Genomic DNA, 25484 nt, shown 5'->3' with positions numbered 1-25484 from the left:
TCTGAGCCTCAGTTTCCTCATCCATAAAATGGATATAAAAATTCTTGAATTTCCTACCTCAAGAGTTTTTGTGAGGAAAGCAAAATTCTACATAAATATGAGGTGCTTTATAATCAAAAAGCTACTACCCTGTGGGGAGTATTCATGGAGTGAGTTTCACTTGCCAGCCACTAATTAAAGCCGTTTAGGGATCACTAGTCCCCGTTACTACCTTCATACTGATGGGCACAGCACATGGGAAACGCCCAGGACAAATCTAAAACTCGGAAGACAAAGAGAACCAAGATTTTCTCCCAAACAATGCTGCTGAGAGAAATGTCTAAAGAAAAAAGTACTCAACTTGGATACGAGACCAGGTTTCAGTTCCCAGTTATAAAACAATTCATTAAATGACCCCCATGACTGTCTTTATCTCACTTTTCCATTGATAATTTCTAAGAGAGTCATCTCCCTGATGAGAACCATGGAAATGCCTGCATTAGGCAGCACTCTGATGCCCCTTAGGCAAGCCAGCCTGTTCTAGGAGGGCCTCCAACCGCAGGACAGGAACAAGCTTCTCAATCACAGATCCACAACGTTTCTTGGCTGGAAGGGGATCTTGTGACCAAGCTCAGTCATCCCTTCCACATCACTGGGGTTAAGACTGGGGTACTCCCTGTAAAATTGTTTGGCCGTCCCTTCATACCAGAGAAGTCTGAATTATTATGGTATTAAAAGACATGTTTATATTATGCAATACCATACATGTATTTTATGAGTGTCTGAGTTTCTAAACTTTTTCTTTGTCGTCTGCAGCTTCTAGAAAACTCTCATTTAATTGCCTATGCCCACCTGCGATATATCAAAACGGAGATGGGGAAAGTCGCTATGTAGAAGGGATGATCGTACTCCAACCCAGACTTGAAAAGAAATCCCCACTAAAATAAACCAACAAATAGTCACCCAGCTTCTGCTTGGAGAGCTCTGATGAGGCCAGGGGCTTCTCCCTCATAGCTCCTTGGAACCGAGCTATTGTTTCTTGCTATGCTACTCTTGCCTCCCACAGTGGGACTGCAAGCATTGTCAGGAAGCTTCCCCTCCTTGGAGGGCTTCAGTGACCTACTTGTTTGATTTATCCTGGCCCTTATTTCCCACCAGGTTCAACATGCTTTGAACCCTGACAAATCGATGCAATGCTGCTTAAAAGCAAACCAATGTTTCCTGTCACTATTGCAACAACAACAAAAAATATGAGACTGCAATTCCCCAGTTTCTAAAATGCAGCGGTTATTTGATTGATCTTTTAGCCCTGCTACCTAAGTAAGTCCCGGACCCTAAGAAGGAGCCTGAACTTCATTCCTTTATAAGCCCCTGCCCCTTCACACACACACAGTGTTGCCTGCATTCAGAAAGGCCATCACAAGGAATGTGGTGTAGTGGGGGGAAAACCAGTCAGTGCATTTGGAGTCCAGGACAGGGCGTTCACTCAGCATCCCTCCATGCAAACACTTCTCTATGCTGCACTTTCTGCATCTATACAACAAGATGACAACCTACAAGGGCCCTCAGCTCTACATATATGATCCTCTAAGGTCCACGGGAACACAGCTGAGTGACTGAACAACATCAGGGATCCTAGGTCCCTTCCAATCTCTCAATTCCCAAGCCTCAGCTATTTTCTCTAGAATAATAAGCAAATAAGCAAATAAATAATAAGCAAAATGCAGCCATCTCAAGCTCCCCCCCCCAACCTCTGAGACTCCCAGGATGAAACAATATCATGGTTAAAAGAATCTTGGTGTTTGCTTGAGAAGTGGCCAGTCTATAAGCCTCTCAACTTCTTACTCTGTATTCATCAAGACCTAAGCCTGCTTCCAGGCCTATCTTCTTGTGTTTGTTTCTCTCCTTCTAATCCACAAATGCCAGTGTGTCATAGTCACCTCGACAAATAGAAATTTTGTTCTCTGTATTTCTATCATCTGCTTTATGATACTGGAGTTGACAACTATGTGAACACTAACATTTGTTATTGGACATTGGAATCTATCATATTTCACTGTCACAAAAAATTCCCATCATCCATCTCACTACATATATCGGTTGGACAGATAGGTAACTCTGAGAAAACTGAAAAAATAATTTTATAAGAACTTGGGTTTTTTTTTTAATCTGGACAATTTTCCAACTCTTTTCTCCTTTTAAAGGCCCAAAGTGGCTTCTTCTTTTCCCTTTTCCTACAAATACAGTTTGGCACCTTCAGGTGAGAGAGGCTTCTCATCCCCTATGATGAAGAACAGACTCTTCTTTAATTATCTCTCTTTGATTATCAGCTCCACTTCCTCACCCCTAGTTCAGTCACACCTGCTCCTTCTGCCTTAGCTCTCAAAGGCAAAGTTAATTAAGCTATCCTAATGTAAAATCTCTGTGGGAGGAATGTGAGAGAGGCTCTGCTGATCTGTTCCTTATCAGTCAACTGCTAGCCAGCAAGAAATAAGCACCCCAGATGCAGAAAGCACCAGATTAGGCCCCAAACAAGCTTCCAAAGCCATGACTGCAGGGCAGGGGAATAGGAAAGAAAACAAATGTTAGTGGAATGAAAGAGAAATCACTGCCTTCCACAACAAACACTACAGAGGCTAAGCAAAGATCCTCTAGATGTCTCACTAGACTTCTCCCCAAGTAGACATTCTAACATTAATGATGATAGTCTGACTATTCCTTGGGCCTAGGCCAGGCCCTGACCTTTTGATGTCATGGACCCCTTTGGCAGTCGAGTGAAGTCTGTGGACATCCTTTCAGAATGTTTGAAAATGGGTAAAATAAAATACATAGTTACAAAGGAAACCAGTTACACTGAAATGATGTTATCACAATATTGTTTTTAAAAATCAAATTCACAGATCCCAGGTTAACCCCAGGGCTGGGGGCAGCTAGGTTGCGCAGTGGATAAAGCACTGGCCCTGGATTCAGGAAGACCTGAGTTCAAATCCAACCTCAGACTCTTGACACTTACTAGCTGTGTGACCCTGGGCAAGTCACTTAACCCCCACTGCCCCACAAAACAAAACAAATCCCCAGGGCTGGCCATTCAGCTAGCTGTAAATCCACCTAGTTTTACTACTACTAACCCCACATATTTCTGTCTTTTCAATTAGAACAGTGTGAGCTACTTTACCAAGGGCTTCACTCTATCAGGGCCATTTCCAGTTGTCCTGACTGACCTATGTCTTGTCTGGAGGAGAGAGTGAGGCTGGTGACTTTGCACAGCCCTCTCTCACTTAAATCCAATTCACTTAAAAGTCAAGAAGACACCTTCCTGATGTCACTGGTCCTCTTGGAGAACGAAGGACAAACACCTGGGACCCACAGCTACTTTGCAACTTTCACTCATGGCCCCTGAGTCACAGAACACGGCTAAGATTCTCATCTAAAACAATGAATCTCCAAGCAAATAAGGTACGACAGTAGTGGTCAAAACCTGGAGAATACTGGCTTGTACTCACCCTACATTCCAACTCATGCCTTTCTTGAAGAACAAAGTAATTCGGCCTTCTCTGGCAGCAGCAAAAAATTCACTGGAGAAAGACACAGTAGCAGAGCCTACGCCAAGGGCTACAAGCTAAAGTTTTTTACAATCTCACTAAATTAAGCAAGAAAAAGTTACTCCCTCACATTTTCCCACACTACAGTTCCAACAAAGGTGTGGTTTTTTATGACAAAACAATACTTCAATAAGCAGTAAAAAAAAAAAATCTCACGAGGAATAAAGACAATATAACACTTCAAAATGATAAAGTCATTTAAGTCAGTGGATACCATACTATTCAATTCTATAAATCAAAAACTGTGTTGCAACAGAATTTTACCCCGTTAATTTCCTTTAACTATGAAAATGCTGAGAGAAGGGAGGGCAGAGGGGATGACTTGAATCCTGCCTCTGACATGTACCCACCATCGGTCCATGTCTGTCACGGACTTGGAGTTATCAGGCACCTCAGAGTACACCCCCCCCCCCATCTTCTAGGTAAGGAAGTTAGGGCTGTTCCTTAGAGGAGCCAGAACTCATCAGAGGCTGAGAGCTGGGACGCTGCCCCAGGTCCTCAGCTTCCAAACCCATCACCCTCCACTGCACCCCAGTGCCTCTCAGAGCCTGTTTCGTCATCTGTAAAGGAAGTATAATAAATGCCTAGAGTTGTGAGACTAGCATGGCTCAGCAAACTTTAAAGTGCCTGTAAATGTTATTTGTTGTTGAATCGTGTCTGACCGTTTGTGACGCCACTTGAGATCTTCTCGGTAGAGATGCTGGAGGGGTTGGATATTTCCTTCTCCAGCTCACTTTACAGGTGAGGAAATTGAGGCAAACAGGGTTGAGTGACTTGCCCAGGGCCACACAGCTAGTACATGTGTGAGGCTGGATTTGAACTCAGGAAGATGAGTCAACCTGATTCAAGGCCCAGTCCTCTCTGCACTCTGGCACCACCTAGCGGTTCCTAAATGCAGTATATAAATGCCCGTTATTAATTGTAAGGGAAAGAAAATATGATTTTTCATTGGTACTCAACCTCACTCCCCCCAAAATGGAACCTGAAAGTTTGAATAGTGAAGCCTTACTCATCTCTCTCCTGCCTAGGCTTCCCTCCATCCTGGTTCTCCCTTCTGAGAAGAGGCTCCTTGTTCATTATCCCTCCCCCCCCCCCACCCCACCCTCTTTCCTCTTACCCCTGAGTGATCTCATCAGCCCCAGGTTTAATTCTGATCTCAATAGCTCCCAGGTCTCTATCTCTAGGCCCAGACTCCGGTGAAATTCAATCCCACATCACCAACTGCCCACTGGACATTTCAAACACCTTAAATTAAACATGTGTCAAACAAAATTCATTCTCTCTTTTCCCCTCCTTCAAACTTCCCTATTTCTGTCCAAAAGACCCGCTCTAGTCTCCAAGGCTTGGTATCCTCCTTCACTCCTGAGTCTCCATCATCCCACACATCTGTCACCAAAGCTTGCTTCTTCTACAACATCTCTCGTATTCTCTCTATTCTCTCCGACTTCAGATAGACTGTTTCGACAACCTCCTACCCTCCCCAAGTCTCTGCTAGTCCAGCCCAACCCCGCACAGGACAGATGCCACGTGTTCTTCCTTAAAGTGCAGAAATGACTGCGTCACTCCCCTATTCTATCAACTCCAGTGGCTCCCAATTGCATTGAGGGCCCTTCCCACAGTGGGCCCTACTTCTTCCCAGAGCACATTCCTTCCCCTCCATCTTCTGCAATCCAGCCATCTGGCCTTGTCTCTGCTCCTCACATGGGCTACAACGCCATTTCCCATCCATAACTGCACCCCTCCTCACCACCTTCCCACAAAAGGCTTTTCCTTCAAGACACAGATCAGGGATTTTACACATGATGCTTTTCCTGATCCTCCTCCCCCCCCCACCCATGGCCAGTGCCCTCTCCCCCATTATCTATCTTGTAGGTATCTATTCATTTTCTTTATAAGAAGAGCCAATATTTTACATAGCGCTTTGCAGAAATTACCTCATTTGATCCAAACAAAAATCCTGTGAGGGAGATGCTGTTATTATTCCCATTTAACAAATGAAAACTCTGAGGTGCAGTGAGATTAAGGAATTTGCCCAGGATCACACAGCTGCTAACTGTCAGAAGCAAAATTTGAACTCGGGTCTTCTTGATTCCAAGTCCAGAGCTCGACGAAGCAAGCCATCCTGCTGCCTTCATAGTTCTGTATATAGTCATATGTGGCCTCATCATTCCCTGTGAGCCTGTGAGCTCCTGGACAGCAGGCACCGTTTGAGGCCTTGACTGTATCCACCTAGGGCCTGGCCCAGTTCTGGGGACTCATCTGGCCCTTAATAAATGCTTACTGGTTGACTGAATGAATCACAAATAAAACTGCCCATGAGCCCCTAGACAAGTCACTTAAACTATTCAAGCCTCAGTACCCCTCATCTGTTAACAGGAGGTAAAACGGAGCTGACAATCTTCTAAATCCTTCTAAATAGGGTAGGGATGCTCACTACAGGTATACTTCTTTTAAGAAAAGCCAACAAAAGGGGTCAGCTAGGTGGCGCAGTGGAGAAAGCACCAGCCCTGGACTCAGGAGGACCTGAGTTCAAATGTGACCTCAGACACTTGACCTTAGCTGTGTGATTCTGGGCAAGTCACTTAACCCACATTGCACCACCCCCAAAAAAAAGCCAACAACAACATCAAATTCAGCATAACAAGTGTCAGGATTTGGTGATTTCCTCTTTGGACACTTCAAGTAGGTATTCCCTAGTTGGTGTTGGTGCCCTGTGCACCAAGGCCCCCAGATTAGCCACTTCGGCCAAGCCAGCAATTAGTCTCTCCCATTAAACGAAGAATGGATTAAGAAGTGGTTATTGGTTTAAGGAAGGATTCCAAATGGACTTCCTTGAAATAGACATTCCCCTGGCATTTTAAAAACATGGCCCACTAAATGCTGTGGGTTTTGGGGGGTTTTTTGGTGAGGCAATGGGGGTTAAGTGACTTGCCCAGCGTCACACAGCTAGTAAGTGTCAAGTGTCTGAGGCCACTCAGGTCCTCCTGAATCCAGGGCCAGTGCTCTATCCACTGAAATGCTGTGTTTTTAATAAACATATCTATTGTGTAAAACAAAGCACAACTGTATTTCTATGGCCACATCCCCTACTGCTAACCCCACTCCAGAGGGTCAACTGGTAGAAACAGTACAATAGAACAGAATGGGGCAAGCCATAAGAAACAAATAATTCTGGCATTACCATGATTAGCCAAAAATGCATCCACCCAAGGGACACAGCCTATTTCTCCTCATCTCCCTCCTTTGGGATAAGAAAGCAGAAATAAAAATAAAAATCCAGTGGCATTGGGTTGGGGCAAACCAAAACATCACTACATGATAAAACCATGAGATTATAAAACACATGCTCCATCCTACTACCTAAGACCCCATAAATGTTGGGAAAGTTCTGTTATTTGGCTATTCAATTTAATGTTTAGTGACTCTAGGGCACAGAGGAGACAACGTCCACCAACACTGTTAGATTAGAAAACCAGGATAAAAGGTGAGAAAAGGAGAAGGGTTGTGGAGCGGGGCCACCTCTGTCTGGCCAGGGGAACAGGCCATACTCTTGGGTGCTGTTTGTGCCTGTTCTGGGTGATGGGAATTGGTCGGGCTTCCATGTTCCTTGTGGCATAGCCAAGCCTGGGAAGCGAATCACTCAGTCCTTAGGCCGACCAGAAATAACTGCATCAAAGCCTCTGGCAGCACGCCCTCCTCGGCCCCAGCCTGTTGGCACTTCAGGACTGAGGCCCAACTCGATCTTAGTCCCCCCCCACCTCCGCAGAAGCCACCCCAGAAATCAATGGCATGTATTTCCCCACCACCAGAAAAAAAAAAAAGGAAAGGCCCTACCAGAGGAGTTCCCGGATCTCTCTTAAGCCACAAATATTTGTTAAACTGTTTTAAACAAATTCCTAAGCACCCCAGAGGAGCAAGAAAAGGCGACAACTCTAAAGCTAAATTCCCCGGAGAGTTGAATAAATACTTCCAGGTAGACAGGCCCTTACACAGTGGTCCAAGAGTTAGGCTCTCAGTGAACAGTCCTGAAGTGATGGAGATATGAGTACCTGGATTCACAAAAAGGACAATGGGACAGTGATTGGTTATCAGCAAGGGAAATGAGCTCCCGATGCCTGTGAGAAGAACGAGTCTTCCTGGTCCTGGGTAACAAGGTTGGAGTTTGGAGTCACAAAACTCAAGTCCGACTTCAACCCTGACCTTGAACTTAGCCCTCACCCCAGGCGTCTCAGTGCCCTCATCTGCAAAATGAGATTGTTAGACTGGACTACTTGGAAGGTACCTTCCCATTATTAATTCTAACCTGTCTCTCTCTACTAGAAGGACAGGACGCAGTCATCAGATCTCATTTTCTATCTGCTCTTAAATCACCTTAATGCCAGCACATATGTACATAGGGAAGCAGACTGACGTGTGTGTGTATACACATGCATACACATACAGACATATACAGACACAGACAGACACACACACACACACAGACACACAGACACACACACACACACACAGGCCTGGACGGGACATTATCATACTTTAGTTTAAGTCTTGCATTTCCCTCTTATGTGCTACATAACTCCTCCCCATCTGGGCCTTTTTCTCATCCGTGGGTTGAGGCGTTGACTAGATGTTCCCCTTCTATTCCAAAAAAGCCTGAATATCTTCACTTCCTCCAAGAATATGCAAGTCTCTTACTCTCTTTGGTTGGTCACCAGTTTCCTCATTTGTAAAGTGAGGTTACGCTAGAATATCACAGGGCTCTGAACCTGGGGCCCACCATCGTGGATAGGTTTCAAAGGGTCCTTGAACACGGATGCATCTTTATTTTCACTAAGCACTAACTCAAATTTAACATTTTCTTCAAATATTTAAAACCCCCCAAAAAGGTTAAAGATCCCTGGATTAGATGCTCTCCCTTGACTGGGAAAGTCTTATACTAACAAGTGGGCCCTGAGGGGGAGGTAGCATCCTTAGTGAGCAAAATGCTGGACCTGAAATCAGGAAGAGCTAAGTTCAAGGGGGAGTCCCACACTCTCCCAACTTCCCACTCACAGAGGATCCCAGAAAGAGAACCTCAGAGACTCTTTAGCCCCTTAGTTTTCCTGTAAGAAAAAGGATAATAACAATAACAACTAGCATTTAAATAGCAACCTTTGCAAAGCGCTTTATAAATATCATTTCATTTTAGCCTCACAGCAACCCTGGGAAGTAGGTGGGATTACTGTTTACAGTTGAGGAAACTGAGGCAAACAGGGTGAAGTGACTAGCCCAGGGTCACACAGCCGGTAAGCGACAGAGGCCGGATTTGAACTCAGGTTTTCTGGGTCTCCCCATTGCGCCCCCCCTCCCCCCGGCTGACCCTGCTAAGTGACTTGCCCAAGGTCACTCAGGAAAAAGGGTCAAGCCGGGAGCCTAGGGCAGCGCCGCGGCCCTCTCTGGCCCGGGGCGAGCCGCTAGCTCCCAGCGGGGGAGCAGTAAGAGTGAAAAGATGGGAGGTGGGGAAAGCGCTCTACAGAGAAAATACAGCTGTCAGTGTTATTGCCTTCTCGCAGAACCCGGACCCGCCCCTGCGCCCGCCCCCGCCCGCGCCGGGCCTCCCCCTCCTCTCTCCGGGGCCCCACACACCCCCAGGGAGCATGCGCACTCGCCGCTGGGCCGCAGATTCCCCAGAGGACGCGCTCACCGCCTTAGCGGGTCCGGGACGGGCGCAGCTACGGAGGCCACCAACGCGGGGCTCGGCAGGAGCGCCCCGCCACCGAGCCCAACCACTCCGGCGGCAGAGGCGGCAGAAGCGGCAGCGGCGGCGGCGGCGGCAGCCAGGGCTCCCTTCCCTTGCCCGGGCGCGCCGCCGGCGACGCCGTCCTGGGGCATCTTCGCGCCCCCTGTCTGGCCCTTCACACCCTTCAACCCACCCCGGGCGGAGACCCGGAGAGACTGAGCTAGCGACGCCGCCGGCTCCGCGAGCCGCTCCGGGCACCCGCCCCCTCCGCGCCTGCGGGCCAATCAGAGGCAGGGATGGGCCGAGCGCGGGAAGCCTGATAGGTGGGAGAAGAAGGCGGGGAGAGGAGCTCGAATCTCGGGGGAGGGGGGAGGATCGCGCTGCGGAGCCCGGGAGCCGGGCGGGCGCGTGGCCCTGGTAACTGACACGGCCCCGCCCCTGCAGCCAGCCTGCCACGTCTAAGGCTGGGCACCCCGCCGGGGCCCGCCTCCGGGGAGGAGGGGGGGGGGTCTCTCATTCCCACCGGAGGAACCACTCGCGGGGAGGGACCGGCGCTGATGCTTCTGTCGGGAACCCCAGCCTCACCGAGCCAATAACGTTGGTTAGCCTTTATATAATAGCCGGCTATTCAAATGTGACCTCATCCGATCCCCGCTGGGAAACGGGGGCTCTTATGGGCCCCATTTTACAGTGTAGGAAACTGAGGCAAGCGTGTCCAGGCTCACCCAGCTAGCAAGTGTCTGAGGCAGGATGCCGAGTCCTGCTCTACCCACTGAACCACCTTGCTACTTGATTGTGAAAAGCCAAATCTTGGATGATGCCCCTTGCGCACACACACAACCCAGCCTGTTCGTGAATTGTGTTTAAGTTGTATTCTGTGGTCTTCTGTCGTCACTCTTGTTGTCCAACACTCACTAAGGCCTTCAAGAATTGAAGTTGTGTTTATTTTTCACAATTATTCCGAAGTGGAGGGGGCAGCTAGGTGGTGCAGTGGATAAAGCACCGGCCCTGGATTCAGGAGTACCTGACTTCAAATTCGTACTCAGACACTTGACACTTACTAACTGTGTGACCTTGGGCAAGTCACTTAACCCTCATTGCCCAGCAAAGAAAGAAGAAGAAGAAGAAAAGAAGGAAGTGGAGAAGAGTCCAAGGAGAAGAAATTCACGGGTTCAAGTCAAAGGCATTTACTATTGTGGGAAGAAATTGTCTTCTCTACATTTTAGGCAGAAACCTGCCAGAAATAAATTTATTCCTTATAATTATTCCAATCTAAGCCTTTTTGCCCCTTTAAAATCCAAACTGACAGGGTCCCTTGGTGCCCTTGAAAAGTCTCTAATGTGAGCTAATTCAAAGTTACAATTTGTAGTATTGCTGAAAGAAAATTTCACAGGCAAGTATGACCAAGGGTTCAAAATTTTAGTTGAGTTTGTTTCATCAAACAAGTCAAAAATGTCAGCAAAGCCTAAAGAATAATTTCCTAAACTATTCTATATGGTTAAAAATTATTAATAATAAGATGGCTAGCATTTTTAGATCGATTTAAGATTTTGTGAAGTAGATGCCATTATTATCATTATCACCATTTTACAGATGAGGAAACTGAGTCTGAGGGAGGCTAGGTGACTTTCCTAAGGCTAGGCAGCTAGTGAGGTTCCTGAAGCAGGATTTGAATTCATGACTCCTTGTTTCCAAGTCTAATGTTCCACTAACCTTTACACACCACTGCCTCACTGGTGGAGATAGGCAGTGAACTTCCCTAGATTAAGGTATTTCTTATCTAAATCTGGTTACCATCCTTTTACAAACTCTCCTGATAGAAAAATGGTGGTGGTTCAGTCTCTTTTCAGTCATGTCTGACTCTTCCTGACCCTACTTGGGGTTTTCTTGGCTGAGATACTAGAGAGGTTTGTCATTCCTTCTCCAGTTCATTTTACCAATGAGGAAACTGAGGCAAACAGGGTCACACAGCTAGTATCTTAGACTGAATTTAAGTGCTCCTGACTTCAGACCCAGCCCTACATCTCCTGGAGGATTGAGGGAAGAGAATTTTTTTTAGGAAGTTGTTTCCTAGAAATCTGATTAAGAATGGATAAAATTTCTTTCTTTCAGGTTAGTCTGGAAGGGTCTTTAGACTGGAGAAATATTTATTTCCTGATATTTTTCATTCGGAAAAAAAAGAGGCTCCCTTATGCCTCAATATAATGAGTCCTCAAAAAAAAAATGGTGATTGTCAAGAAAGAATACAGCTGGCCATAATGATGCTAATGAGCAGAATTTAGTTAGCACTTCACATATATTATTCCCTTTGATCCTCGACACAACCTGTCAGGTGGGTGCTATTATTATGTTTATGTAATTTATGTTATATAATCTTAACTGGGCCCTCCTTGCTGCAAGGTAATTCTTTTATAAAAAACCTCCCTAATTAATTCACCCTCCCCCAATCCTCTTAACTGAGAGCCTCGTCTCATATATCACGGAGAAAATAAAGCCCATTCGCCGGGAGCGGCTGCTTCTCCCCTCCGCCTCATCTCCCGTCATTCAGATGCCTTCCTCCACTCTCTCCTCCTGCACCCCCGACTCACATCAGGAGGTAGCCCTTCTCCTTGCTAATACTAACCTGCACCAGTGATCTCATTCCACCCCGTCCTCTCCTGTTGATTGCCTCTATCATCTCCACTCTCTCCCTAATCTTCCTTCTCTCCCTGTCACTTAACTACCTGCTGCGCTAGCTCCTGGGCCCATGTTAAAAAGAATCCCTGCTTTGGTCTATCCGCATCTGTCGGTTAACATCCCCTCTCTCCCCACTCCCTGTGACTAAACGATGTTTCCCCTTTGTTTCTTCTTTCTCTCTTCTTTTTTAAAATAGTATGTTATTTTATTTTTTTTCCAATGACATGTAAAGGTAATTTTCAACATTAATTTTTGTAAGATTTTGAGTTTCACACTTTTCTCCCACCCTCCTTTCACTCCCCGCTCCCAAAGCCAGCAAGCAATCTGATGTAAGTTATACATTACAATCATGTTAAACATATTTCCATATTAGTCATGTTGTGAGAAAAAAATCAGAACAAAAGGAAAAAATACAAGAAAGAAGAAACAAACAAAAAACAATAACAAAGGTATGACTTCAATCTGCATTCAGACTCCATAGTTTTTTTTTCTGGATGTGGAGAGCATTTTCCATCATGAGTCCTTTGGAATTATCTTGGCTCATTGTATTGCTGAAAAGAGCCGTCTTTCACAGTTGATCATCACACAATGTTGCTGTTACCGTCTACAATGTTCTCCTGGTTTTGCTCACTTCACTCAGCATCAGTCTACTTAAGTCTTCTAGGTTTTTCTGAAATCCATGGGCTCATCATTTCTTATAGCACAAGAGGGGCAGCTAGGTGGCGCAGTGGGATAGAGCACTGGCACTGGAGTCAGGAGGACCTGAGTTCAAATCCAGCCTCAGAAACTTAACACTTACTAGCTGTGTGACCCTGGGCAAGTCACTTAACTCCAACTGCCTCACCAAAAAAAAAAAAAAATCTTATAGCACAAGAGTATTCTAATGTCCAATTCTTTGCCACCACAAAAGAGAGCTGCTAGAAATATTTTTGTCCATGTGGGTCCTTTTCCCTTTGTCATGATCTCTTTGGGATACAGACCTAGTAGTGGTATTGCTGGGCCAAAGGGGATGCAGAGTCCTTTCTCTCTCTTCTTCACTCTACAATCTGGCTTCTGGCTTCTTCATTCCACTGAAACGGCTTTCTTCAGTCTCCAGTGATATCAGAAACACAAAAGCCAATGGCTTTTTCTCTGTCTTACCCCTACTGAGCCTCTTTGCAGCATTTGACAAATTGAAAACCCTTTCTCCTTTCACTTTGCCCCATCCGATCCTTTTCTCTCAGAGTTCTTCTGCCTCTCTGACCATGCCTTCTCAGTCACCTTTACTAGGTCAGCATCCTTAACTGCAGGCTCTGTCCTGGGCCCCCTTTTCTCTTCTCTCTCTATTCTCTTGGCGGCTTCATAAAGTGCCATGAGTTAAATGACCTCTATATTGATGACTCAAAGATCTATGTAATCTTCTGCAGTCTTTCTCCTAAGTTCTAGTCTTTTGGGGGGAGGAGGCAGTCTGGGTTAAGTGACTTGCCCAGGGTCATACAACTAGTGTCTGGGGCTGGATTTGAACTCAGGTCCTCCTGCCTCCAAGGTCAGTAGCTGCCCCTCCGGTGCTGTAGTCTTTCATCACCAACTTCCTACTGGACATTTCAAAGTGGACATATAGTAGGCATGTAAAACACATGTCCAAAACAAAACTCATCATTTTGCCAAAACCCACCCACTTCAAACTTCCCTGTTTCTGTCAAGGGCAATAATAATAACCACAAGAATAATGCCTAGTATTTATATAGTACCTACTATGTGCCAGCACTGTGACAAGCACTCTTTAACAAATATTTTTCCATTTGATCTTCACAACAACCCTGGGAGGTAGGTGCCATTATTATCCACATTTTACAGATGAAGAAACTGAGGCAGACAGAGATGAAGTGACTTGATTTGCCCAGTCACACTTTTGTGAGTGTTTGGGGTCCTATATTCTACCTACTATGCCCCCTTCTTATCACCCAGGTTCACAACCTTGCCATCATCCTTGATTCTTCACTCTGTCCCAACAGACATATCCAAGAAGGGGCTGCTAAGTGATGCAGTAGACAAAGTGTCAGGCTTGGAGTCAGGAAGACCTGAGTTCAAATCTGGCTTCAGACCTCTACTAAGTCTGTGATCCTGGGCAAGTCAATGAAGCTCTGTAGGCCTCAGTTTCTCCATGTGCAAAATGGGGATAATAATATCACCAGCCTCCCAGAGTTGTTGTGAGGATCAAATGATGTAATAACGTGTTTCGCAAAGTGCCAGCCAGAGAGCAAGTTCTATATAAATGTCAGCTATTCTTCTTTTTTTAGGAATAAATGTTTTATTTATAGTTTTGAGTTCCGAGGTTTATCCCTCCTTCCCTCTCTCCCCTCCCCCCCCAACCCATAAGCAATCAGATGTGCAATTATGCAAAGCATGACCACATTAGTCATTTTGTAGAAGAAAACTTGGATAAAAGGAAAAAATGAAAGAGTGAAAAACAGCCTGCTTCAGTCTGTATTCCATCAATATCAGTCCTTTCCTTGGAGGTGGATAGTATGTTTCATCAATGGTCCTTTGTGGCTGTCTTGTGTTGTTGAGAATAGTTAAGTCATCCATAGTTCTTCATCCAACAATATTGCTGTCACTGTGTACTACATTCTTCTGGTTCTGCTCATGTCACTATCCATCAGTTCATACAAGTCTTTCCAGGCCTTTCTGAAATCATCCTGCTTGTCATGTCTTACAGCACAATAATATTCTATCACCATCAAATACCACAGCTTGTTTAGCCATTCCCCCATGGGTGGGTATTCCTTTGATTTCCAATTCTCAGCTATCACAAAAAGAACTGCTATAAATTGTACAAATTGATCCTTTTCTTTTTGGGGAGATGTCTGGGATATATACCTAGCAATGGTATCATCAGCTATTTATTCTTTTTTTGTTTTGTTTTGTTTTTGCGGGGCAATGGGGGTTAAGTGACTTGCCCAGGGTCACACAGCTAGTAAGTGTCAAGTGTCTGAGGCCGGATTTGAACTCAGGTACTCTTGAATCCAGGGCCGGTGCTTTATCCACTGTGCCACCTAACTGCCCCAGCTATTTATTCTTAAGTTGTCAGATCTTGTTTTTACCTCCACAAGATCTTTCATATCCATCCCCTTCTCTCCACTCACACTGCCACAGTTTGGGCCCTTATTATTTCTTATCTAGATTATTGAAGTAGCCTCTCCTTATTTCAATCCAGCCTCCACACGGTGACCTAGGTGATATTTGCTAGTGATATTGCTAAAAAGCAATGACCCTGTCACTCCCCTTCTCTCTAAATTCCGGTGGCTCCCGATTACCTCCAGGATTCAATATAATCTCCTCTGTTGGTCATTTTAAATCCTCCATGGAGGAGCCCACCCAACTTTCAGGTCTTATTTCCTATCATTACCCTTCACACGCTCGACACTCCAGTCAAACTAACCTTCTTGAAACAGAACCTCCTGCACCTCACTTCATTTCTTGTGTCTGTTCTATTCTCGGAATTCACTCTCTCCCTACCTTCTGCCATTCAGAATCCCTTCAATCCCTGCCATGCCAGCTCCTAAGGAGATTTTTCCTGATCTTCCTGGCTGATTATGCCTCTCCCTGCCTCCCCCAATTATCTCCCCTGATAGAAGTAAGCACCCTGCAGGCAGGGATGACTTCACTTCTGTCCCTGTATATACCCCCAGTGCCTGGCATAGTGCCTGGAATGCAGTAGGTGCTTAATAAATGCACTGGGCCACCTAAAGTGGACCTACAAAGGCTAGAAGACCTGTAAAGTTCCCTTTCCTCTGTAACTTTCTATGATTTATATTGTTAAGGCTAAAATTCTAGCTAAACTGTCTAAAATATCTAATGAGTGGTCGCCAATAAATTATAAGCTTTAGCAAGAGTTAGACTTTTAAGCATTTATTAAGGAGAATAAGAATTTGGTAAAGAGAGAGAGAAAGGCCTAGATTTCTATCTATTAAAGGGAGAGCACATTCTTAGCTCCCTTCTCCGCCAGAGTCCAGAGGAAAGAGCGCGAGACTGAGCGCCAGTCTCTTCCTTCCTCCTCCCACTAGTCCGCGTCACTTCCTGACTCCTGAAGAAAAGACTCCTGGTCTTGCCCTCAAAGACCTTCGCTTCATGGGCAGAACTCTTCTACAGTTAGTATCCAGCAGGTGGCGTTATTCCAATCGTTACAGTCCCCCCTGTTGTTCCTCAAGAAACAAAATGTTTCCTTGACGGAACAGTAAAAAGAATATAATAACTATTGCTAGCTAATAATATGTGAACAACAATATAGAAAAGGAAGAGAGGAAAGTTTTGTCCAGAGGGGCGATTTTTTTTTTTTTGTCCTCATGAACCGACGCTTTGACATTAGTCTTGCAAAGGGAGGGCCTCTGCAGAGAATACATGTTACAGATGGTGTATATTATAACAGAAAGAGAAAAAAAACAACAAAAACAACAAATCAAAACTGTTCATTTAAAGTCTCTGAAAGTCTTTTCTTAGATGTCCTCTAGGTGTAGTCATGGAATGGAAGTCTTTTCAGGGGTTGATGTGTGGATACTGGTAATCAGCCAGAAAAATTTCCTACAAAATTGAGCTTAACACAACTTTAAAATAGCTTTGTCAATAATCAAATCAAACAATGAAAGTTCTCAAAAACATGTCTAAGGGAATTCAGAATCTTAGTTGTTACACATGAAACATATAATAAAACAAAAATTGAACCATTCTTTAAAATTATATTATTATTATAGTCCCCCTTTATGGAGAGTAATTGAAAAGACAATTGCTGCGATATTAATTTTTAAAAATAATTTTTATCTTTGTTTCATCACTTTTTGCATCATCTGCCTAATTATCCTCATGCCATTATGAGAAATTAGAAAATCTAATATAATTGGTAACAGGTGTCAAGGCCAAATTCAACACTGTTATTTATCATGGCACCTGAGATAATTATGGGGGTTACCATAAAAGAACAGAGAAATGATGGGATATGAGCATTCCCACACTTGAGCAATATGTACTGTCCATGCAGTATGCCAGGCTTAAAATAGGTGGATGGAATATATGTCCATGCCACCGAACATATTGGAGGAAACTGAGTCAGACTTAATCAGATGCATGGGATTGAGATGTCCATGGCATCAGGCATATAGGAGGGAGCATAGAAGCCAGGTGTAGAAGTGAGATGGGTGGGATCAATACTTCCAGCCATCTGTACAATATTGTGGGGAAAAATAAAATAAAATATTAAACCAAGAGAATCCAACCTCAACATTAGTCAAAAGCCGTTCCCTCGGCCATACCTTGACTTCATGCATGTCTCCCCTCATGTGACAATTCAGTGTCTGCTCTTGCATGTATTCCTCTTGTGATTGGATGGCACCTTGGCCAGCTGGCATCTGATAACTCAGAATAAAGGTAATTAGTGTCTTAAATGATAAGTTCCCATAATCCAAGTCTCATATGGATTTAAAAATTGAGGATAATAAATGATTGCAAAAAATGTGAATACATCTTGACTCAGAACACAATATATAATTATGCAACAATTTCAAATAATACCCCTTTTTTTAACTTAGTATACAATTACTTTTTTGAAAAATCTGAACATATTTAAATACAAGTTAAAGCACAACACAATCTCAAAGAAAACTTTTACAAATGTTCCCCTCTTTTTTTTTTTTTGGAATATGCTTATCAAAAATAATACTTCTAGAATCAATTTACACTTGCCATGGCAACCAATTTGCCAGGGAAATGCTTTAAAGAGTTTGATCAAATAATCAGTTGAGAAAAAATAACAAAAACAAACAACTCAGAATATGGGAGCACAATACTCCTAGAATTAACATTGTATAATAAAATCAAAACCATCTTGCAATGTTTCAAAATTAGATAGACAAATGAATAGAAGAAAATACACATGGAACAATAAAAGACAATGAAATTCAAACTAAGGAAGTCTAAATGAATGTGAACTTAATATTAATAAGAGTATTATAAAATATAAACTTGATCACATGACTATAAAAAGCTTTTACAAATATTCTCCTTGTTTTAAAAACTAAATATAAAACACAATCTCAAAAGCATGAAAATCTCTATGAAAATAAACCCATACCATTAATTTCAAAATGTATATGTAATAGCATAGAAATCCTATGTAACCTCTGAACTGATATTAATACTCTGAGTGAATTCAGAACACCTTTTATTCCGATATCTAAAATCCCCAATACTCATATCAATACCTTGCTGCTTACTTCTACATTTCTCTAAAATATATATCCTTCCATGCCAAAAGAAGCATTGTCTTGAACTATGTTGATGATTGTCATTCTTATTCAGCTTAAGTTTTTCTTCTTTAACCCCTCTATATTGTCTGTCGGGCTTTTCACCATACAAATGCTTTATAAGATTACTAATGAAAGACAAAAGCAGGTTAGCAAAATTATGAACAAAACGAGCATATCTGGAATTTAAAGAGTTTTCTAAGATTGTCTCAAAAGCACAGCCAGGATGGGGAAGGGCTGAGCCTGAAGCTGCAAATGCAGGTAGAAAAAGTTGAGCATGCGCATCACATCTCTGGACTTCCCAGGCAGGGGAAGCAATGGGCTTGGCCATGTGAGGAGTAGAGGGTGGGGTCTGGAGAGGAGGGGAGGGACCAGAGCAATTTGAATCAGACTTGATTTTGAACTCAGGCCTGGATTCCTCTTCCCCCACTTTGCCTCCAGGTGCTAGGGGATTAAAAGCTTCTAGAGGGTGGGTCATTGCCTCCAGGCATGCAAAATTAAAGCAACAATTACTGTTAGAACTGGGAAAAGCTGCGGGAATCTCTTCAGGCTTCTCTGAAAAAGCATGGTTGGGAGAGGGAGAGATATTTCCTTGTGTGAGTAAGTTGCTGGCTCTTTTAACAAAAAGAAAAAGAAAAATAGAAAATCCACAAAAACAAAGCATTAACATGATCTTATCTCCCATTTGTCTGGTTGAACAGACTAAAATCAAAAATAGGCTAATTAGGGAGTTTAAAAGGTCCATTCGAAAAAATTTAAAGGGAAAACACAGCCAGTACGCCAGTACTTAGCAGTTAAAGGGAGAGGGAGGGGAAATTTCTTACCCAACCAGAAGATCAGAAGACAGGTTTAGCTTTCCTCTTCGTGGTCAGCCATCTGTTAAGGCTAAAATTCTAGCTAAACTGTCTAAAATATCTAATGAGTGGTCGCCAATAAATTATAAGCTTTAGCAAGAGTTAGACTTTTAAGCATTTATTAAGGAGAATAAGAATTTGGTAAAGAGAGAGAGAAAGGCCTAGATTTCTATCTATTAAAGGGAGAGCACATTCTTAGCTCCCTTCTCCGCCAGAGTCCAGAGGAAAGAGCGCGAGACTGAGCGCCAGTCTCTTCCTTCCTCCTCCCACTAGTCCGCGTCACTTCCTGACTCCTGAAGAAAAGACTCCTGGTCTTGCCCTCAAAGACCTTCGCTTCATGGGCAGAACTCTTCTACAGTTAGTATCCAGCAGGTGGCGTTATTCCAATCGTTACAATATATATTATAATATTCCATAATATACATGATTATCTATTATTTGTGTATGTGTATTGATAGATGTGTGCCTGCTTTGCATCAAGATCATTGAGAACAAGAAACTCATGAGTAAATGTGGCAATTCAGCCCTTCTTTTCCATAAATCATTAGCCATTTGCTTCCTTCTCAGGCCTAGAGTAAGTCTCACAATTTAAGGGAAATTAGATGACAGTGGAGAAGAGACTGAAGGGTGGAATGAAAGTGGGAGAAGGAGGAGAAGCTGAGGCTTTCCAAAATTTTGACTTGGATAGGAGCACTTTAGAAAGGAAAAAAATGATTGAAAAAAGCATTTATTAAGCTCTTACTGTATGTCATGGACTGCAAATATGGGAGTGGGACAGTCCCCTGCCTTCAAGGAGCTTCCATTCTAATGGGGGGGGGGGACAAGACTCATAAGGAAGTGGGGGGAGAAAAAGAGAGTTCTGGTCTGGGGAGGCCCAGGCACAGAGAGTGGCACCATAGGGGAAGATGGTCGTGCCCTTTCCAGAAGCAATGGGGATGCTGCTGACGCTGCTTTGCTTACTGTTCCCAGAGCAAAAGGTAGAAAGTGGGGGGCAGGGGGGGTGTCAGTACAAGTGGTGAGATGGCCTTTGTGGCCATGCAGGTACAGTGGGTGACGTGACTTTGCCTATCAGTACAGCTCAGCCCCAGGGTCTAAGAGCCCTGAATTGAGTGGCTGGATTAACTCCTCTCTGGAGTCCAGGGAGGAGAAAGGGGTGCAGCTGCAGGGCTGATGGCAAGTTGTACTGGGTGGAAGGAATTCAATCCTTCATCAACTTATCTGCCTTTTGGAGTAAGCATGTAATGATTGGAATGACGCCACCTGCTGGAGACTTACTGTAGAAAAGCTCTGCCATGAGGTGAAGGTCTCTGAGGGCAAGACCATGAGTCTTTTCTTTGGCGTCAGGAAGTGACGTTTGCTTGTGGGAAGAAGAAGGGGGAGCCTGGTGCTCTGACTCATGCTCTTTTCTGTGGACTCTAGTGGAGAAAGGAGCTAGAAATGCGCTCTGCCTTTAATAGATAGGAATCTAGGCCTTTCTCTTTCTCTTTACCAAATTCTTATTCTCCTTAATAAACGCTTAAAAGTCTAACTCTTGCTAAAGCTTATAATTTATTGGTGACCACTCATTAGATATTTTAGACAGTACAGCTAAAATTTTAGCCTTTACATGCATCAGTACTGTAAGGGGAAATGCAGATGAATAATTACCATAATATTAATTAATATTACCATTAACATGGATGACAATGATCCATATCGAGCACAGTAATAATTATTAGTAACATATTAATAACATTACTATTGGTAGTCATATTAAGCATATTAATAATACAAATTCATCTTCACATGTTACCTTTGGATTAAAAACTCTGCTTTAAAAACATAGACCCTCGGGGCAGCTAGATGGCACAGTGGATAGAGCACCAGCCCTGGATTCAGGAGTACCTGAGTTCAAATCCGGCCTCAGACACTTCACACTTACTGGCTGTGTGACCCTGGGCAAGTCACTTAACCCCCATTGCCTCACTAAAAAAACAAAAAAACAAAAAACAAAACATAGACCCTTGGGGCAGGCAGGTGGTGTAGTGGATAAAGCACTGGCCCTGGATTCAGGAGTACCTGAGTTCAAATCCGGCCTCAGACACTTGGCACTTACTGGCTGTGTGACCCTGGGCAAGTCACTTGACCCCCAATGCCCAGCAAAATAAATAAATGAATGAATGAATAAATAAATAAATAAATAAATAAATAGGGGCAGCTAGGTGGCGCAGTGCATAAAGCACCAGCCCTGGATTCAGGAGTACCTGAGTTCAAATCTGGCCTCAGACACTTGGCACTTACTGGCTGTGTGACCCTGGGCAAGTCACTTGACCCCCATTGCCCCACAAAAAAAAAAAAAAAAACATAGACCCTCAACCTGAGCAGAAGGTAGTGGGAGGATTCTTGCCATTTCACAGATGAGGAAACTGAGGTTGGGTGATGCCAGGTTCTGCCTAAAAGCAGCCCCCTAGCATAGGCCACAGCCCCGTGTGAACCCATCTGTCTGCGTCTAATTCCAGTTCTGGAGCCCTAATTCCTCTCTGCAGATTTACTGTTGTGCTTTCCAAAGACACAGGCCAGAGCCAGAGCCTGCTTCAGTCAGTGACATTTTCTGAATCCCCCTCTTGAAGCCCAGGACCACTCTGACTTCCAAGTGAAAGAAGCTTCTCTCCTTCCTGTTGTCTCTTTTTCCCTTCCTCCTCCCACCCTTTCTCCCACAATGATCTTGGACAATAATTACTGACCTCCAAGAGGAACCAGAGAGACAGCTCTCCTCTTCTCAATCAACTGAGTATTTATTTAGAGACTATAGTGTGTGGGAGGCAGGCCTTGCCCTCCCTCCCTATGCCCATCTCTGCCTACTTCAGCTGGGGGGGGGGAGTGATGCTCTGGGCTCAGCAAAGCTGGGCACACCCAGGATTCATAACATGTGATCCTTCAGCCCTGGACAGGTCTTAGAGGTGACCTGATCCAAGCCACTCACTTTACAAATCAGGAAACCAAGACCTAGGAGAAATGGGTGACTTAATCCGGATTTACCCAGCTAGCAGCTAAGGGGCCAGGCTTTTGCTTCCAAACCCCATGACGCTTTCCAGGACTCCACACCCAGAGGAAAGGAGGTCGAATGGAAAGGTTGACGCACTCCATTTCTTTGTTCCAGGCTTGGGCAACATTCTGAAAGGTGCATAGTCTGGGGAAGAAATCGGCAGCATGGAAGGTGGTTAGGGGTTCCTGCATGCTGGAACGTCCCCCGTGAGAGCGGAGAGACGTGAAATGAGAATATCCCACAACATTCCTCTCCAGATGACAGCCCTTACTGACCACTTTGAAATCCTTAACTTCCTGACCCCACGTTCTCTCCACCAGGGGATGAGTGCAGATAAACCGTTCTGCGTTACAGGTGGCAAGTCTGTGGCCAGGAGCCCAGAAGAGATTTTCCCCAAGGTTACCCAGCAGGTCAGGAGGTAAGCTGAGACTGGAACGGTGAGTACTGTGCCCTCCCCCATGGGCTGTACGGTAACATGTGCTGTGGGCAGGCGCCCAAAAAGCTCATGTCCAGAGAGGGAGGGATGGCTGAGGGTGACCCAGTCAGGGCAGAGTCTGTCCCTAGGCTCTGATCTCAGCCGTACACAGAGAGCTCTTATGAGGGGGCGAGCCCAGGAATCAGAGCCTCCTAGGTCCGGGCTGGGAGGGATGGGACAGAGAGCCTTGTCCCTTGGGATGGGCGGCTGCCTTCTCTGACAAGCTTCCCTTGTACCTCTTCCCCCGCCACTTTCCCCCTCCCAAACGATCTCAGATACATTTGGTCTATACACACCAAACATGCATAAGTGTGTACATGTCGTCTCCACCATTAGTGGCTATAATGTGAGCTCCTTGAGGCTGGGTGGGGGTGGGGTGGGAATGCGTCTCCATCTTGGTTTTGTCTCCCCAGCACTTAGCATGTGCCTGGCCCACAGTAGGCTCTTTTTGGGGGGGGGGCAGGGCAATGAGGGTTAAGTGACTTGCCCAGGGTCACACAGCTAGTAAGTGTGTCATGTCCGAGGCCAGATTTGAACTCAGGTCCTCCTGAATCCAGGGCCAGTGCTTTATCCACCATGTAGCTGCTCCCAGTAGGCTCTTAATAAATAAAACATGTTGACCAATATGTTTCTAGGAGTTGTGGAGGGGCAGCTAGGTGGCGCAATGCATAGAGCACTGGCCCTGGAGTAAGGGGGACCTGAATTTAAATCCAGCCTCAGTCATTTGACATTTACTAGCTATGTGACCCTGGGCAAGTCACTTAACCCTCATTGCCTCAAACATCCAGGGCCATCTCTAATCATGCTGGACCCAGTTGACTCTGGAGGAGAGAGTGAGGTTGGCGACCTTGCCCAGCCCTCCCTCACTTAAATCCAATTCACTGCAAGTCATGACATCACTTCCCAATGGCAAGGTCCTCTTGGAGAATGAAGAACAATGGATAAAGCACCGGCCCTGGATTCAGTTTAAATCTGGTCTCAGACACTTGACATTTACTAGCTGTGTGACCCTGGGCAAGTCACTTAACCCTCATTACCCCCCCCCCCCAAAAGAGAGAGAGAATCAAAAACAAACAACAAGAAGAAGAGCTATAGTGGACAAAAAGATGGACAGGGCCTAAGTTTGAATGTGGCCTCAAACACTTAGTAGCCGTGTGACCCCGGGCAAGCCTCTTAACTTCTATTTGCCTCAGTTTCCTCATCTGTAAAAATGGGGATAAAAATAGCACCTACTTCTTAGGCCCAGGGAAGGGAAATGAATTGCCCAAAGTCACTCGACAATTTAGTGGCCTGGCCAGGTTTTTATTCCCATGTTGGACTTCATTCCAGTACTACTTATTAAATATGGAGTTTCTAAGGGAAGAACTAACTGCTACCCACCATACTACATGACTTCACTCTCCAAGATCTCTGGTTAAGGGGCAACTACTGCTTTTTTTGTCCTTTTTCAAAATGCAGAACTACCAAGAGCTTGCGTCAACAGACCACAGCTGCCCAGCATTATTAGCAAAGCACTATGCAAATCCCCTGGGTGTTGAAACCCCCTGGGTCAAGAGCACCAGCAGAGACCTCCTGGAGGTCAGGATGATGCCCCATTTTTTTTTCTTTCTTTTTTTTTTTTTTGTGAGGCAGTTGGGGTTAAGTGACTTGCCCAGGGTCACACAGCTAGTAAGTGTCAAGTGTCTGAGGCTGGATTTGAACTCAGGTACTCCTGAATCCAGGGCCAGCGCTTTATCCACTGTGCCACCTAGCTGCCCCAGATGATGCCCCATTTTAAGAGGCTTGGCCAGAGACTCATCCTGTCACATGGGATGAAAGGTGTGCCTTTAGTATGTCCCACAGCTAAGTAAGGACAATGGTGCTACCATGTCAGAACCAGAGGGCAGCTCTACCTCTTTTTTTTTTTTTTTTTGGCAGAGCAATGAGGGTGAAGTGACTTGCCCAGGATCACATAGCTAGTGTCTGAGGTCCTCCTGACTCCAGGGTCAGTGCTCTATCTACTGTGCCACCCAGCCCTTAATAAATGCTTCTCGACTTGACTTTGAGTCTTCCAAGCAGGCTCTCTATCCTCCAAGCCAGGCTGCTACTCACATGATGTGCTGAATGCCAGTGAGTTTGGCTATGAAAATCAGCTGATCCGTCCATCTTGCACCCACTGTACCCATGCCACCAGTCATGGAAGTCCTTTCTATTGCACGAACTCCGTGTGTGGGTCCTTCTGTTGCAATGTGTGACATAGTTGTCATTTGGCCCACAAAGTGCTGGGTTTGGCTCCCAGGGTCATGGCTTTGAGTCCAGGCTCTGCTGCTCAAATGGCTAAAGGGACTAGGGTGTCCAGTACCCCTGCCTCCCTCTGGTTTCCTCATCTGTGAAATGGGAGGACAATAACTTCCCTTTCCACTTCTCAAGGTGGTTGTGTCTTTGCCTATCATAGCATCCCTGTGTTCAGCCCCAGGGCGTCCTACAGGTGAATTAGTGGGGAAAAGGCTCAATTGAGTTATATCCTTTCCCAGATGAAGCAGCCAGGAACCCAAGATAGAAATGCTTCCCTCAGGCTTTCCCTGTAGGCCTGACAGGAGACTGGGGGGGGGGTCAAGCCAAGGTCTTATGAATCCACTGCTCATAAGGCTCTGTGAACAGCAGAGCCAGTGTGAGCCCAGGGCCCTAACTCTAAAGCGGATGCTTAGTCCTGATCCTGCCACCCCCCACCCCTGGGGCTGGGACCAGGAGAGGGATGGAGTGCTCCCTTGCCTGCATTTTTGCTTAGAGAACTCAGTGAGCCCCAAGCCAAGGCTGAGGGAGCTTCCAGGGTGTGTCACTGGGCCCAATACAGCCTTTCTTGGTAACCACTCCTCTCTGATGGCCTGTGGGTACGATGAGTA

The 25484-nt window shown here is 45.0% G+C and overlaps 1 protein-coding gene across 6 annotated transcripts in view; it reads right to left on the bottom strand.

Moving 5' to 3' along the window:
* ZNF638 (zinc finger protein 638) overlaps nucleotides 1–9517 on the bottom strand; it is a 162080-nt gene extending 152563 nt beyond the window's left edge. For 4 of the 6 annotated variants that reach the window (XM_043986999.1, XM_043987001.1, XM_043987000.1 and 1 more), the window contains exon 1: nucleotides 9262–9515. In XM_043986999.1, the coding sequence (XP_043842934.1) occupies nucleotides 9262–9449 (188 nt within the window). In that variant the 5' untranslated portion in view covers nucleotides 9450–9515. Of the gene's footprint in view, nucleotides 1–9261 lie in introns of all 6 variants that reach the window. The other 2 variants (XM_043987004.1, XM_043987005.1) reach the window with 1 other exon arrangement.
* Between the last annotated feature and the right edge of the window lie 15967 nt (nucleotides 9518–25484).

The sequence above is a fragment of the Dromiciops gliroides genome, chromosome 2, assembly GCF_019393635.1.
Source record: "Dromiciops gliroides isolate mDroGli1 chromosome 2, mDroGli1.pri, whole genome shotgun sequence".
Taxonomy (NCBI): Eukaryota; Metazoa; Chordata; class Mammalia; order Microbiotheria; family Microbiotheriidae; genus Dromiciops; species Dromiciops gliroides.
This window is presented reverse-complemented; position numbering and strand designations above follow the sequence as displayed.